The sequence below is a fragment of the Columba livia genome, chromosome 3 (assembly GCF_036013475.1).
Source record: "Columba livia isolate bColLiv1 breed racing homer chromosome 3, bColLiv1.pat.W.v2, whole genome shotgun sequence".
Taxonomy (NCBI): Eukaryota; Metazoa; Chordata; class Aves; order Columbiformes; family Columbidae; genus Columba; species Columba livia.
Window position 1 is genome coordinate 19,427,516 of NC_088604.1, and position 17,931 is coordinate 19,445,446.

The following is a 17,931-nucleotide window of genomic DNA, read 5'->3' on the forward strand; positions in this document are numbered from 1 at the left end:
ATGTGAAGAAGTCATTCAAGAGCATGAATGGGTGACTATATATATATAAAAAAAAAACAATTGTTGATTTCTTAAAATGCAACAACATGCCCCTTAATTAAGAACAAAATAAATAAGGTCCATAGGGAAATATTTATAAGGAAAAATCATCCATCAAAAGTAAACATCCATCAAAAGAACAGCCTGGGAATCCTCAGTGCATGCTTGCCAGACAGACATGTTCCAAAAGTTTCCATAGAGCCACACAACATGAGTAATGATAATACAACGCAAGTTTTAATGCACACAGAAAATAGCCCAAACAAAACTAACTTATCATTTGATTCTTTCCCAAAAAAGTAGCTCTAAATTCCACTGAGAGTAATGGAAATCTTACCATACACATCAGCAAGTTCTGTGCAGACTGAACACTACATGCAACATTTATTTCTGCCTCCAGCAAGGGTCCACCTATGAGGTTCAGCAACTGGAGGGTGAAAGAAATTATGAAGGGCTCAGTCATTTCCAATCCCTCCATCATTTCTGGCCCAGTTCCTTGCAGAGGTAAATAGCAGATGTGCAATCTTTGCTGCTTGCAGAACAGCTCAAGACCTTACACACTCACCTTGTTCCCCTTGCCCAAATAAGGACCATTGCAGCCAGTGTACAGGGCTCTAACAATATAACTAATTTCTTTTCTGTCTTGTATATCAAGGGCTGCAAAAATATATTCTTAAGAACACAAAAACTGGGGCAAGTGTTTTTTTCCATTGGCTTTATTTTTTATCTTAAATATTGATAGAAATCGAGACTGCTTAAATGTTCTACACATCAAGGCAATCTTAATAAACATGGTATGACTTCCAGCTAAAATAGGAGCATTTGGCATCTGAAAAAGCCTCCCACCTCCTCCAAAGGCATCTTTTCACATTTCTGAGGAAATCAAATGTTACAACAGAGACTTTTAAAACCTGGGTGAAAAATAAACATTTAGGAACTTCAGGACATAAATAATGAGGGAAGTTCCAGATACCTGGAACGTGGGTTTAGACTGTTTTAATATAGCTACAATGATTTGACAAAAGTATGTTGAAGATTTAAATGGTTTCTGAGGATTTCTATAACAGGTAGGAAACAATCACCATATTCAAAAGGCGCTATTCTAAACAAACAAACTGCTCCACTGGAATTGTTAGCTCTCTACAAATTCTGCAAAGAGCCTTTGAATATTAGTATAGAACCATATTTGCATTATTTAACAGATTTCAATACACAGTTGGAAGAATGCCTAACATATAGGAATCATACCTACCTTTATTAGCAAGAAAGTAAAGCAATCAAAGGACCCTTCATTTCTTAGAGTGATTGTTCTGGACCTGGGCTGATACTCAAACACTATAGGAATTCACGACTGATCTTCAAAATGAATAGCAAACATATATATATATATATATATATATATATATATATATATATATATATATATATATATAATGGACTCAAATCCACAGAGTAAATATAGCAAGAAAAAGTGTTTGTTCTTTTAGGTATATAATAATAGCAAATACTGTCCGACTGTGGATATGAACAGCATCATGTGGTCACTGACGGTTTATATACTACAGCACTGTAGAGCCAACATAAGCTGGTCTTGCCTTGCCATAGGGAAATCTCTGGGAGCACATGTCACATCCACTGTGGATATCCTGTAGACCAATCTCTCATAATGATGATCATACACATATTTTGATTACCGGGTTATACAAAGAATCATTTTTCCTTAAAATCATCTTAAAACACTGCAAGGTATTCCTGACAAAACACAGTCAGAGATTTTGTAGTCATCTTTCTGTGCCTAACAGCAAGCTAAGATGTCATGCAACTGGCTCCTAGGAAAATTCAAAGTAATTAATAATTTCCTTTGTGAAATTATGTTGTTGTTGTTGTTTTTAAAATATACACCACATTTTCCATCACAATCAATTGTAAATTGGGTAAATAAATTATTTGTGCAAAATTACTTACTACTGCTATATACATAATCAGGAAAATTTTGGAAACTTTTGCTGTTTTTCAGGGAGTCACTCTTACAATTTGAGTAAACATGTAAGTTGTTTTCCTACGAAAAGAAGCTACGAGCCAAAGTATTATTATGAGATTTGTTGTCTATTTATGAAGTCTGCCTTAAATTGTGGAGGGCTGCTATTCTGTTTTGTAACAAGATGCACCAAGATCACCTTATACAAATGTGAAATGTGTTTACTTTAAGAAAATATTTGAGGCCTGAAATAGTTCATGCACTGAATCATTCTCTAACTAAAGAATACAGAAAACTAAAATCTTACTTTTACCTTTAGCCAACGCCAAAAACCCATGTGGCTGGGATTCCTCTTTCAGTACTACATTATAAGAACTTTGTCCTCCCTCAGCACTAAAACTAGGCTCACATAAGTGTCTCCTTGTCACGCATCTGTGAACAGTTTAATAAAGAGGCATTACAAAATTGGTAGGACTCCTGATTCGTTGGTTTGCTTTGGCTATTTTTGGAAAAAAAAAAAAAAAGAAGAAAAAAAAAAAAGTTGTAACACCATCACATCCAAAAACCTTACAATAATATTTGTACTTATTAACTGGAGCATACAAAATATTTGCCTCGTTGCTGTCCCTGTAGCGCTACAAGCAGTTAACATTTATAACTACAAATGTTACTAAGATAATAGAATATCAGGAATCTACTTCTTCACAAATAAACACTCTAACAGCTAGAGGCCAAACTCTGCCTTCCCTTACAGTCATGCAATTGAATTACTTAACTGTTGCGAGGGTAGAATTTAGCCCCAAACCACATTTTTATCTAAATACATCTGTTTACCTACAGAAAAAAAACAAGCTATGTCTTATCACTGCTCTTCCCTTCTGAAGGGTAAATACTGATATTTGAAATACCTAAATTGTATTTACAGCTGTACAATACCGATGTCGCATACTTGCAAAATGTCACTTGTACTCTATAAACATGGGGTAACTTGTTCAATCAGCTTAAAACCTTTTCTTAAAATAAAGAGCAGACAAGCTTAGACATTTTCTTTGTCAAATTCGCACACAAAATACATAGTAATATGACATGCAACATCATTCCACCCTCCAGATGCCACCATCTCCACACAGTCCTCCTCATCATAAGCATTATTGGGCTCCCCACTGCGCCATTTGTTGAAGGTCTGCATGGGCGATCGGTCAGAATAGACAAAATTTCCCTCTTTCTCTAGGTCGTTAATCCCAATGAAAACTCTGGTGAGCCCGGCTTGGTTGATGTACGAGGCAATCAGATTGTTGGCAGTCTCATCCTTGGGCATGCTCAGTGTCCCTCCTCTTCCGTGGCAGTAGAGCTGGGCTTCCTTGTACCTTTTCTCTTCCTTCACCAGCAGATATATCTTATTATCTGTCTCACGCACGCCGGCAACAGCTGCGGGGGAGGGCAGTGCTGAAAAGTGAGCACTCGCATTTCTATAAACCAACTTACTGTACACCCCAAAATAGCTTCACAAATCAAATGTGGGATGGTGAAGCTCTCTATGAGCAATTCCACCGGTAAAATGTAGCAATGAGAAAGGACAATATTGATATAAAATTAACCTACCATTTTTTATGAATTTTAATTCTGTTGTCAGCTGGGCCACTTGGATATCCATTTCGCCAATAGCCTTCCTTAGCTGGCTGCACTCACAAGGGATGCCTGTGAAACAATACAAATACACCAAAATTAAAAAGCTACCTAATTCAATAATTATCTAAATGATTTTTTGAAAAGACCCAGCGTGGCAGCCCTGCAGAGGGCTGTGTCACAAATAACAGTCAGAAACTTTAGCCTTCGCTACCCTACACCGTGGTTCTCATGGGTGTCTGGGCTATGAAGAACCATGTTCACTTCCCATGAAACTTCAGTCCTGCATTAGTATTGCTAACCTAAACACCAACAGATATTCCCTGAAAATAATATAAAGGTTTTTTAAAAAAACCTTTGTCAAAATTTCACATTTTGACTAAAATTACTCTCTTCAGTCTTCTCCAAAGAGCACTTTTTCCACAGCAAAAATTTGCATGGCACATTGTTCTCTTGTTCCTCACAAGGAACATAACACAGCAGGTTCAAAAGGCCAATGTTCCAATCATGTAACGCACACAATTACCTGCAAAATGTAGTTCTGCACTTCCAAAAGTATAGAAGTCACTGTACTTCTTCCAATAAAATAAGACAATAGAAAACTATCTATTAACCCCTAATTGATTTTGGTTTGACAAAGATAATGTGAATGAAGATACTAAAAGGATAATTATTACATCTATGACCTGAAACCTCAAAACGAGGATCAGTTACAGTATTTCAGTTCCCACTAATCTCCCAGAGTGATCAAACCTCTGAGACATTGTTTCAACAAATACACAAGTCCAGCAACTATGGCAGCTTCAATAATTTTAAGCAATTTGAAAACATTTCAGTGAAATGTTACAGGGCCTATACAAATACTCAATTGTTCATGACTTCCCCCAGTATGTAAACAGACATGTATTTTTGGTGATGATGATCTTGTAAAACCCTTCATATATGCAATATGTGTTATGGTTTACCTGGGTCACCATTAGGACCTGGTGGTCCTATGTCACCATTATCTCCTTTTTCACCTAAAATCATGAAAAATAATAGAAATTTAAGGCAGCTTTTTTAGTCAACAGTTTGTTTAGCATTTGTTTTCTCCAGTAACATTCAAATATGGAAAGCAGAAATATGTCCAATCAAAGATAAAGATTTTTCTGTCCTAGGCATTCCACAGGAAAAGGCCAGCAAAAGCAACAAAACTTGAACACAAATAATATGTACCAATATCCATTTTTTTACATCAATGAACTTCACAGAACCAACAAGTTTGGATACTCTAGGGGGAAAAGGGCTGGATATGCTACGCTGGAGCCTAAATCTAGATTCATAATCTAGATACTTAAGTAAACATTGGTCCACATGACTTAGTCAAAATCACATCCGAAGTCTACAGAGTAAGCAAGACTAGAATTCAAGTTGTCTAGCTCTTAAAAGTCTGCCAAAATACAATGCAGCTTCCCACCTGCTTAACTGTCCATATTTGTGTCATGGTGCACAAAGTTCCCTATTTAGCTTTAAACCAGGATTTTCACTCACCTTTAAGGCTTTAAATATTCTGCTGTCAGAACAAAAGGTAACTGGCTAGACATCTCAGTCATGTGGCTGACTACAGTGTGAGAAAGTTCCTATTATGGTAAACCTGAAACTTGTTAAAAACATTTTTCAAGCCACTAAACTTTTCTCAAATATAAACGATCACAGGTGTTTCATCTGAAACACAAATGGAGAAACAAAGCATACCTTTTGAACCAATAGGACCGATTTTTCCATGCCGTCCCACACTGCCTTTCTGTCCTTTGTCCCCCATTTCTCCTAAACAAAACAGAAACACAAAAGACATAAGACAGCAATGTAGTCTGATTCATTCAGATTCCAGCATGTTTGCAGAATCAGTTTCTACAATGAGTAAAATATGCTGTATCCCCAATATTATTTGAAGTCCAGAAGTCCAGTTCACTCCTTGTGAATAACTTACATTTAACAACCTAGACAGTGATTTAATCTTTGCAAAGCTATAGACATTAGCAAGGCAGGCAGGTATAAATGAAAATGGATCTTGGGTGAGAGCCACTGGAAAAGTTTTTGCAAACTTTTCTCAGATGATCACACCAGAATTATGTTGAAAATGAGGGGGGATTCCATTCAAACATGGATCAGTGGATTAAAACTATCACAGAGCTGAGAAGGCCTGAAGGATTCAAGCACAACTGACAGTTTCACCAAATACTGTAGCTGTGCTGTAACTGAGGGCCAAATTTGGGCTTAATGGCTTATTTATACAATATAAACACAGTGGAAGCAGCCACATCCTCAGTCTTTGTTCTTGCATTTGAATATTATATTAATGAAAAATGAAAATTAATGGAAGTCTTGCATAGACATATATACATACATACAGACACATGCACATGTTCAAAGTCTGACTCAAACCAGCAATGTTGAATGTTACTAAATTTAAAGACAGTTTTACAAAATACTTCAAAGCACAGTTGTAGCAAAGGAGCTGCTAAAAAAATTTTCCTCAGCTGTGTTTTTACGAGTAAAAGGCAACCATCCACCTCTTAAGGTCAATTGAAATTGTCAACAAATCTGCATGAACTATCCACCATCACCTGTGTCTGTCCATGAGGCATACTCAGAAATCTCATGTTAGAGAGCTTGATTCTCTTACTTTGTCTGACTGACCTCTTTTCTACTAGTTCTACTTTCCTGTGTGGTATAAAGCGAATATTAGAATGGCTTCAGGGGAAACAGAATTTGCACTGGAACAGGCAGTTTCTTTGTCATCACTGTCTTCACAAACCAAGCTGAAGCTCTGTTACTAATAAAATGCGTGCCACAGTCCAAGTATTGTTGTCATTGATATGAGCTCCTCCGGAGCTCAAGAAATAAAACAGATGAAACACACTTATATGTCATATGGCTTTTCTGGATGGCACTTCTCAAACATCATGAAAAATAATTATCTTAATGGTGTGAATATGAGAGAAGAACTTTAGCCTGTAATAGCAACACTTTATTCAACCCCATATCTACCATTCTCATCTACAATTTAAGAGGATCAACAGGTGACAGAAATTAATAAGTACTCAAATAAATACAACAGGCTTACATGTGACTGAAGGTATTGGCTTAAACTAGGCCATTTGTAATCAATAAACTTCATGTAGTTTAAGCTTGTCTCAACTGCAATTAGCTCTTTACAGAGATTGTTATTTCTAAATGACACTGTGGTTCTGGCACGGGTTTACAGAAGATTCCCTGATTTGTTTTAGGCAGACTTTCTGAGACCTGTGAAATGAGACCTGGCATTTTGTTGCACTCACTATGTTGTGAATGTGGCAGAGTTTGCCTGATGCTGCAGCTTCTCTGGCCCAAGGAGCCTCAGGAAATAATACCACATCTCAGTGTACATCAGTGATACTTTTTCTTGGGTGCAATGCCCAAGGAAATCAGTGCTTTGACATCAGATTTAGGTCTCTTTGTATCACGATTTCAAGAACAAACATAATCTGGAGATGGTGCAGCTACGTCATATGAGATAGGCTTCCTACTGTACCACACAGTATTAATGGACAACAGGTATGGAGGGACTGCGGGGCTGAGATGCCAAATATCTTCTGAGGTTCCCATCATGCAGAAACCCAAGACCGGGCCTGCTTTAGGAAATACGGATTCAGTTTTTTCCATGACTGTCCCAGCTTAGATTGTTTTTTGCTCAAAGCAACATCCAATATGCACTGTTCTGCTACACAATATCAAGGAATTAATAAGGCAAGTTGGGAGGAAAATCTACCATAGGGATCCAGTAACTGAACCTGTGAAAATTGTCACAACTCAGGCCCAGTTGTGGATCTACAGCAACTGAAGATCTGTTGTTATCTGTTGTTACTGCCACTGGATGACAGTCATATATTTCCTTTATTTTTAAAATATTTCCATATTTTTAAAAGCTGGATAATTTTATGACAGATTTCATTAATACCTTTAACTTAAAAGTGTAGTCAATGTCAAGTTTCAGAACATAAACTGATTGCTACTGGCCTAAGAGATATCCTCTATATTACTCCATGAAGTTTCAAGAACCGTAACTTGATGGCATTTGTCAGGAAGAAATAATTTCCTCTGAATTGAGAGAAGACAAATGTGTATGGCTTGTTGGTCTAATTAATTACTGGCAAGTCCTACAACCAATGACTTTGCTTTGTTTCCAAGAAGGATCAGATTCAGTCACTACTGGACATGGACTCAATTAGGAAATTTTACCAAAAACAAAAAAATATTTTACTCTTGTGCTATATATTCCTACTGAAAGAATAGAAGTAGTCCACTCAGATTTATGGACATTAAATAAACATATAGATACAATGCATAAATGAAATATAACACATAAAATTACTTCCCTTTCTCAAAAATACTGCTCAGAAAATGAATGACTACTCAGTAAAAGCCAGTAAAAGCTACATGATCTGCTCAGAAGTAGAAGTGTGTTATCTCAAACAACGAAGACATACACTAAGTCTCCTGTACTTATTAAAAGAACTGTTTGGATTTGGTTTCATCTTACTGTGACTTCTACTCCAGGGGCTTGCTTATTCTGCTTCTTCTGCAGAATAAATCACAAGGTTTCAAAAGAGACCCACCTGCCTTGAGGGTTTCAAAAGTTTTACTACCTTTTGTAAAGTCCTTTCTAGTGGCCCTATGATTGCCAAAAATGCAGTCTGAAGAGTCTTAATGAAATCAGGAAGTGAGAGCTGGAAAGAAATGAGGGCAGTGAAGGAAATTAAGTCTCCAAAGACTAAAAGTAGGAAATCTAACTGAAAGTTTGAATGGAGAATACAAAGCAAGTCATCTGTCATCTCTTAGATGAAGGTGATATGCACTAGAACCAATTATAGAAGACTTAAAGGATTTTGGAAGGAATCAAAGAGAAGGAAACTCTAAATTATCTTCTTGGTGGTCTTTTCAGGCCCTCAAACAAGAGAAGAAATGAAATACCAGTGATGAATGGTGGGCTGCACAACCAGTGAAAAATGAGGGCTTTGGCTCTGTGCAACACTACAAATGGGGGGTCTTCATACAGCAATCTGTTCAGAGAGGATTAATTGGATAAGACAAGAAGGTGTAAAAGCACTTAAAAAAAAAAATGTGTCAAAAAGAAATCCAGTAGAAATACAAACTCATCACGTCACAGACAAATTGTGTCAAATAGAAGAAGAGAACAGTAGTTTACTAGCCAAACTTAAGGGTTTGAAGACAAATCAAATAGATATTCTTCATCATTTGACATAGTGGACATCGCAGACACCTACCCAACAATTATTGTAGAAGCATACCAAACCAGATCAAAGGCCTCTTGAATCCAGTGCCATCTTTGACAGCAGTCAACAGAGGATGCTTAGAAAAAGAATGTTAAGATATAGACCAAGCTTATACTGTCTTTCCCCCACTGTACCTGCTTAGTCTTACACAAGTCAGTATGCCCAATGCAAACATTTAGCCTGATTTAAATGAGAATAAACAGTATTTTTAAAGGATATAATGATGTTATGGTATGGTGGTAATCTACATTCAGGATACCTACCTTTGTAGGACTATTGGCAAATGGAAATCAGAAAATTCTGAATATGCCAACAAACTGTTTTGTACTAAACAATCTAAATCATGCACGCTACTGAAGTTTGGTGGTTGGCTAGGGAACAGTGGTTACAACGCAGTTACATTTTATACGAACAAACAATGGATAATCCCAGGTGACATTTTATGTAGCTGGGACAGATTAATTTCACCCAGCATTAGCCACCTGATAGTTAGGATTTCAGCCTAAGCTATTTACCTAGGCTACCTTGGTAGGCATTGGAGGAGACTGAGACAAAGCAATGATCCATTCCACTCATGTTAGACAGGTATTTTAATGACAAAGTACAAGTGTAAAAGCTTTGAATAAGAAAAAAAAAGAAAGAAAAAAAAAAAAGATTAAACTCTTATCAACCCATACTGAGTAGGAATCAAAGAGGACAGAAGATTCACAAAGGAAACTAAAGATAGTAAGAAAAAATCCAATCTAGGAAGGCAGCAGAAAAGTGTAAAGGATTTTAAAGTACATTCAAAACAAAAGAAATAGTATGGCCCATTCCTGAGTGGCAGAGTTTATATTCAGATGCACACAAACACAAATAATTGCTATTATGAAACATGTGTCTTACCAGAATTACACTAACAACTTAATACCAAGCTTGTTCAGAACAGTGTCCCTCTAGCCCAACACCCTGATTCCCACCGTGGCAGCAAGAGGTGCAGCACAGGGAGACCACACAACCCAGCCACCATCTCCGGTCCATTGCAGATGGAGCTGCTGAATCAGTCCTTCAGCATCTTCAGTGAGTAGTTCAGGTATGATGGGATCTGGTGAGCAGCAGGTCACATCACCCACTGCTTTCATGATTCCATAATTTTGTTTATATCCACTTCAGACTACTCCATACAGGTGAAGAGTCTCAGCCCTTTCAGCTTCTCCTTATGAGGCAGCTCCTCCATCTTCTTCACATCTGTGGTGCCCATCTCTAATCTCCCATGTCCTTCTTGAGAGACAGAGGCCAGAACCACACTCACGTCAGGTGCATGTCAGGCTTTTACATAGAGCAAAATCAGCTGCAAGAATGAGCTTCCTGTTTTGTTCTTCCTGATGATGGACAGTTTGCTTTGGGGCTGCTGATAGTGGTTTCGGAGCAGTTCTTGAGCTTTACGTGACACTGCTGTTTTTTGGCATCATTAATTATGGACTAAATTATGTATCCCCAATGTCCCTAGGTAATACATTTATTTACACTGAAGCCCATCTGCCATCTTTTCATCCACTCAGTTTAGCATGGATTTTCTCAAACTCCTATTGAGTTCAGGTAGAACTGAAAGACAGTTTTGAACCAGATAACCACTTTGTGAATCCTCAGCTGCCAATGTCAGGACTTTTACATGGAATCCTGCCTGCAGCACTCCTTAGCGAGCAATCAATTAATGCAAAAGTTGACTCAGAAATTTAAAGGATTGATTGATTACATATTAATGAGCAATCAGTAATACTAAAATATAAATTAAGATATTATTACCTCTCTTTAGAATTTGATTATACAAATGACTGAGCACTCTGGCTCCCATCCAGTTACATTAATGAGTCTTATTTCATACTTAAGAGGCTATGCCTGTACTAGTAAACTAGATGCCTGGGACTCTTCCCTGGCAGTAGGAACCAGGTGGCCAAGAATGGTACACTCCACAATAATAAATTGTCTTACGCTTCAAATCAGGGTAATCACTCGCAAGCTGTTCATTGTGTTAGCTCCCAAAATGTGTCCAAGAATTGTCTGGGAAAATGTTATTTGGCACAAGCCAAAACTATGCTAGGGACTGTGCTAACACTGCAAAGGTAGAGACTGCTGAGTTCCATGTCCAAGAACAGTATGTGACTCTGCTTCGCATACCAGTATAAATGAATTAAGATGCATAAAGGCTGAAAGTAAAATACTAATATAAGATATTTTCAAATGGTTATGGCTCTAAGAAAAATCATGGGATCATAGAATGGTTTGGGTTGGAAGGGACCTTTAAAGGTCACCTAGTCCAAACCCCCCTGCAATAAGCAGGGACATCTTCAACTATTAATAGATTAGGTTGCTCAAATCCTCCCTTTGCAACATAAAGTGTCTTGAAGAAAACACTTTTAATGTGCCTTGCCTTTGATTATGCATTCCAACAGTAAATTCACCCTCTCCTCCTTATTTTGATTATCGTAAGCAGAACACTTGCTACTTTGGGAATATTCACAGTATTGTATTGTTACTGAAATACCTCTGTGGAATTTGTACACATGGAAATTTCAGCCTCACAGATAGGATCATGACTCAGTCAAATAATTGAGTTCACTCCCAACACGGGAGTGCACAGTGCAGCAACTAGGGCAAGTGGGGAAAGTTACATCTATTAACTTCACACCCCAAAAGTTGCACTGTAGTATACTCTATTTTTGTCTGAATCAGCCATTTCACTTGATCCAGTACTCTGTGCTTTATATAAGGCCAATGCAGTTTTATATTCTGCTGATATGCTATGCATCATAATTGACCTATACAATTAATTAAAAGCAATGAGGAAAGTAAGTGGAATTTAACCTTAATCAGTGCCCAAAGACATCAGGATGTCTGATCTCACCCTGAAACATCAGAACACTCAGAAGTACATTCATTTCCAGTAAGCACCGGAAAGTTCTAATATTTATCATCTTCCGAGCTGCCAAAATCTGAAAATATCATGAGGAAAGCATAAAAGGATATTATAAAAATATTTGCAGGACTTTCACATCTTGAGATGTTCGTTTCAGGTCAAATATACCATAAGAAAAGCATTTATTTTGCATGTTATTTATTCATTGATCATTATATGCCTAAGGAGTTCAAAGAAACTAAGCACATTTTCTTGCCTGACAAATGAAACAAAGAAAGGGGAAGGGGGAAAAAAGAAAAAAAAAAAAAAATTATTTTGATTCTGATAATGTAAATTAACAGCAAAAGTAGAAAACTCCACAAATGTTGCAGAAGAATTAGTTTCCCTCACTCACTCAAAAGCAGAAAAATACACTGAAATGTAGCAGTTTCCATCAAGAGAAGGAGACAAATATTAGCCCAACAAGACAGGCTTTGATAGAAATACAGAGGGTCAAACACATGTTAACACAGTGACTGCAGTTTAGGCGACTGCGCAGAAACAGAGCTGCTGTGATCATCCACGTGTGCTCTTAGGAAGGGGCAAATGCAAAGTGACACAACAATTTTATCCATCTTTCATTATCCACTAAACTATGTTAATTAGTATTTATTTTAACCAGGAGCTTGTCTGTAGAAATTTATTACTATTCTAAAATAAAGCTGTTTACCAAATATTCCAAGAACATACCTGCGTCAAGTCAAATCTGGATGCACAAAGGAAAGTGGAAAAAATATGTTGTTAGAGAAGCAGTAAGAAATTTTGCCCACACTTAATTTGAAAGCACTTCCTGGAAAAATACCAATATAATATGCGTTAGTATTAAATTTTCTTTCATCTCTTGTCTGTTTCAAGTATGTTTTCTTGTGGTGAGTTTTCACTTCAGTGTTTCTTCTTTCAGTCTCTTCAGAATTTCAGACTTTTGGAGGTATGGAAAAGTGGAAAATTATAATTATTATTAATCAAGCATTCCTTGTGAGAATGATTTTCCAAGTAAATGCAATTTTACAGTACAAAATATATGAATGAAATGTTACATCATGGATTGTTCTGACTGAAAAAGTGTACATCTGTTTCTCAGATGGTCCAAAACATTTTTAATGGATTTGACCAAATGCCAAGCTAGAGAAACTTGCACAATGGGAGATGCTCTCAAGCTCTCCCTGAGAAAGCAGTATGACCAGGTGCCCATCTCAAACACTTGTATAGAAATGATCAAAGCCTGAGAAACAAACAGGAGGAACTGGAAGTTTATTTAATGACACCAATCGCCCAGGTATTGTGGAAGAGCCAGAACAACAGGAGTGCCGCAGTGGATGGATGCTGGCTCTTTAAGAAGCACAGGCATCGAAGACAAGGCAAGGGTTATGCTCTGCACAGTGGGCACCTTGAGTGCATGGAGCTTTGTTTCATAACAGGTGACTGGTCTGTTGAAAGCATGCAAGTCAAATTTAGAGAGGCAGCCAAAATCAGGAACATCACTGTCTTGTCAAGAAGTGGGAGACTAGCTATTTCAGTATCTTCTGGGAGAACAGCACCATGAGGAGCAATCAATGCAGAAAGTGCAGTATGGACAATTATCTAATGCAGGAACTGGGTTTCCAGCTAGAGATGGTAGTCTCTTAGACCTCACATACCCTCTGGTTGTGAATATGACAGTCAACAGCAGCCTCGACTAAAGTGACCATGACTGCCTCCATGAAATGACAGGTTCAAAATCCTGAGGGAAGTGACCAAGGCAAGCAGCAGGACAAAGGCCCTGAACTTCTAGATTTTGGCTTGTTCTAGGAACTGGTAGGCATGATCCTATCGGAGGCTGCTATGGAGTGCAAAGGGGCCCTGAAAGAGCTTCTCGGTCTTAAGGCACAATTTGCTTAAAGCACAAGAACATGCAGGAAAATCAGCAGATAAGGCAGAAGGCCAGTTTGGCTGAACAGGGAACTGTTGACTGAGACCAAATACAGAAAGGAAGCATACAGGAGGTGGCTACCAGGACAGGTTACCAAAAGGTAACATAGAAATATTCTTTGGGTGTGAAGGGATGAAGTGATGAAGGTCAAAGTTCAGCTGGAGTTATGGACGGACAACATGAAAGACAGGACAGGGAAGGCAGCAGTAAAAAAGAGACCAAGGATAACATGGGCACTCTGCTCAGGAGAAACGCAGCCTAGTGACAAAGGACACAGGAGAGGCCAAGGTACTTAGTGCTTTCTTTGCTTTAATCTCCACTGGCAAGGTCTGCTCTCTGGACTCCCAGTTCTTCATATCTGGTAGCAAAGATCTGGGGAAGGCATGCTACTCATGGTAGAGGATGACTGAGCTAGGGACTGCTTCATCTGGATGTACACAAGTCCATGGCACTAGCCAGAAGGCATTCAAGGGTACTGAGAAGGCTAGCTGATGCAAGCCTGTCAAAGTCTAATCAGCAGCTAATAATGAGTGCCATTCCTCAGTCCTTACCAGTGACAGGGAGGAAGAAGTGGAAGGATCATCTGTGAGTCTGCAAGAAACCCTGTGCTGGCAGGAGTGGTTAAGGTGCTGGAGGGCAGTGCTGCCAGTCAGAAGGAGCTCGACAAGCTGCAGGAATGTGTTGACAGGAATATCATGAGTTCAGCCAGATGCTTAATTCTTCACCTGCAATGCACTGATGAAGGCTGGCCAATGGCTGGCTAAAAAACTCCTCTGCAGAGAAGGACCCAGAGATTTTTGGGTACTCATACCACAGAAGCAAACTGGAGCCCAGCTGAGGAAGATAGTTTTATTTAGCCTGGAGCAGAGAAAGGTAAGGGAGGGGCCTAACTGCAGTCTTCCACTACCTACAAGTGCTTTGTAGAGAAGATGTGGCCTTCTCTTCTCAGAGACACATAGCAAAAGGACAAGAGGCAACGAATACAACAAGAAAAATTTCAGGTGGCCCAGAGGAAAAGGTCTTCCACAATGGCACTGGGGAACAGACCTATGAAAAAGGATGTGGAATCTCAGTCCTTGGAGATTTTCAAAAGTCTGTGGGACAAGTCCCTGAGTAACCTGATCTAAATTTGAAATCTGCCCTGTTTTAAGCAGGAGATTGGACTAAATGAGCTGTTTATGACCTTTTAACCTAAATTATTCTGTGATACTTCTCTTCATGCTGCATTACCTTGTGAGAGCTGAAAGTCTAGTTTCCAATATTTTTTACAAAAGTCATCCTTGAAGGGTACATCTCCATAAGGGAAATACAATGACTGAACACACATACCGCTCATGGGAGTTATCAGTTTTTCTGTGTGGTATAGGGGAAAGAGCTCCAGCTATGGATTTTGGTCCCAGGGAAAACTACAGGTATCAGGCTCCCATAATGGCCCAAAAGAACTACATAGTGGATCATGCATCATCATAAGGAAGTGTAAATTACCACTGTGACTGCTTTGAAAGGAAGCTTGTAAATTCAGTTTAGTAAAAACTAACTCCATCATCCTGAATGTCAAATGTTTAATTTAAATACTGAAATAAAAGGTTTTGACTACCCCGAATATGATTTTTTTTCAGAATGTGCATCTCCCAGAAAACTTAGGAAGGTCAAATTTCCTCCTTGCTCCAGGAGAAAAAACAAATGTGAAAAGACAGAATTTCCTGCAAGACAGAAATGCAATCTTTCTCTCAGCTGTATAACTGAATACTGTTGAGAACTGTTCCTCTCAAGAGCTCCAAATATTTTTGAATGACAATGCAAACAGCATTACCACCATCTTTCCATAAATATTACTGAACTGTGATGCAAGAAATGTGGAATCACTCATGGCCATCTCTGCCTATTATGGCTTACTGTCTTCCCTCAAGGGTTTTAATTGTGGTATTGTAAGTGTTCACATCTACAAACATAAGAAAACAGGGAAATTGAGCCTCATTATTTTTCCCTCTGATCTAATATTTTTTCATTTGCAAAGGGCAAATTATGAAGAAGACATTTTGGTGTCTTTCTTCACAGAGACCTGTCTAAAAAATCAAGATTTTTTTTTTCCCAAAATGAATCATTTTGACCAGAAAGCAATAGTCTACAAATGAGTGCATGTGGTGTTATTGGTTTGGACTAGAATAAAGTTTCTTCACAGTAGCTGGTAGAGTGCTATGTTTTGCATTTGTGACCAAAAGAGCATTGACAATACAGGGATGTTTTAGTTACTGCTGAGCAGAGCTTACACAGAGTTAAGACCTTTTCTGTTTCTCACCCCACCCCACCAGCGAGTAGGCTGGGGGTGGACAAGAAGTTGGGAGGTGACACAGCTGGGACAGCTGACCCCAGCTGACCAAAGGGATGTCCCATACCATATGACACTGGGCTCAGCAATAAAAGCCGAGGCAAGAAGGAAGAAAAGGGTCATTCAGAGTGATGGCATTTGTCTTCCCAAGTCACCATTAGACATGATGAACCCCGGCTTTCCTAGAAATGGCTGAACATCTACCTGCCAACGGAAGCTCGCACACACAGCTTTTGCTTTACCTATTAAACTGTCTTTGTCTCAACCCACAAGTTTTGTCACTTTTACTGTGGCAGAATGCAACCCCCCTCCCTCCTTCAGTATGGCACATCTCCCCCTTTCTCTGCTACTTGAGGCTAACAGCTTCTTTTGTTTGGCCCAGAGCACCCTGGCTCCTGGGACATTAGCAGAAGGGAGTGCCAAGGCACACTGAGCCGCGCCCAGTGTGGGGGATGATAGGAGGCTTCAGGGGCACCCACAGACAGTGGGGGGGGTGCAGAGAAGCTTCTACAATGCCTATAGTCAGGTCTGATCAGATAACAAAAACGGGACTCTCGTCGAGACTCCGCCCACTTTGCCATGGGTCTCTCAGAGCACGAGCAAGATGCTGCTGCCGAGAGCCCCCCTCCCTGGGATGGGGACTCCGCTTGCCTCGCTGCCACAGGTGTGAGTAAAACTTCTCGCAGGATTGCGAGTATATTTATACTTTTTGTGCACATTTGCACGTATAACTTTCCGCGTTCCATATAAGCGCGTGTAAAATTAATCCTCGCAGAATCGCGGGTGTATTTTCTTTCCGTGCACATTTGCACAAGTATTTTATTCCTCGCACAATCGCGAGTGGCCGCCGAGAGCCCCTCGGACAATCGTGAGTGTATTTTCCTCCCGTGCTTCCACATAAGCACGTGTAGGATTCCGTGCACATTTGCACGTGTAAAATAACTCTCGCAGGACTGCGAGCGTATTATAAATTTACTCTCGCAGAATCGCGAGTGCACACTTTCCGTACTCACTACGAGTACGTGTATCTCTATAAAAATAACCCCACACCGTGTTTAGGCAAGTGTGTACTCCTCCGGGACTCGGGGACGGCTCCGGCATTGTTTTGGTGAAGCCACGTGCATGCACTCTGTGGACCGCCCCTCTCAATAATTTCCTCCACTGATATCCGAACCTGTATTTAAGTCACTTTTGGAGTGCTAAAACCCTGTTCCTCGCCGGCCTAATAAAAGTTGGTTTTGGACCTTGTTGTCCCTTCAATTGACCTGTGGGTTGCCTCTGTGACATTTACCCTTCCAATTCTCTCCCCCATCCCACTGGGGAAGGGTGGGCAAGCAGCTGGGTGGGGCTGAGCTGCCTACCAGGGTTAAATAACAGTACACAAAAGGGTCCAAAGATTATTTAGACACCCAGCAAAGGAAAAGAGCATGCTCATCATCATTGCCTCACAAGAAACGGCACCATTTGGTCAGGAATGACTTCAAAACATCTTCTTCAACAAAGTTACCTTTTTCTCCTGGAGGCCCAACTCTGCCTGGACGACCTGGAGCACCTTTCTCCCCCTTTTCTCCAGCCTCCCCTGTCAATACAAAAGGAAACAGAAGAATCTTATTAAATCAGGACTATTTTCTGCTGGTGACAGTGACAAGAGCATCAGCCTCCCTACTGAAAATAAAAACCTACTATAAGAAGAGGGGGGAAAAAGTAAAAGCAAATGGAGTCTGACTTAACAGCTTTACTTAATGCACACAGAATAGTTTCCCACAATTGGCATAGACACTGACAAAACCAAAGTCAATA

At 39.3% G+C, this 17,931-nt stretch overlaps 1 protein-coding gene across 10 annotated transcripts in view; it reads right to left on the reverse strand.

Annotated features, from left to right (window-relative positions):
- Nucleotides 1–257: 257 nt before the first annotated feature.
- COLEC11 (collectin subfamily member 11) overlaps nucleotides 258–17,931 on the reverse strand; it is a 47,520-nt gene continuing 29,846 nt past the window's right edge. For 9 of the 10 annotated variants that reach the window (XM_005506812.3, XM_021293496.2, XM_065055962.1 and 6 more), the window contains 5 exons: nucleotides 17,639–17,710; nucleotides 5,378–5,449; nucleotides 4,609–4,662; nucleotides 3,620–3,715; nucleotides 258–3,463 (listed from right to left, as the gene is read on the reverse strand). In XM_005506812.3, coding sequence (XP_005506869.1) covers nucleotides 3,054–3,463; nucleotides 3,620–3,715; nucleotides 4,609–4,662; nucleotides 5,378–5,449; nucleotides 17,639–17,710 — 704 coding nt within the window. In that variant the 3' untranslated portion in view covers nucleotides 258–3,053. The remainder of the gene's footprint in view (nucleotides 3,464–3,619; nucleotides 3,716–4,608; nucleotides 4,663–5,377; nucleotides 5,450–17,638; nucleotides 17,711–17,931) is intronic. The other variant, XM_005506813.3, reaches the window with a different exon arrangement.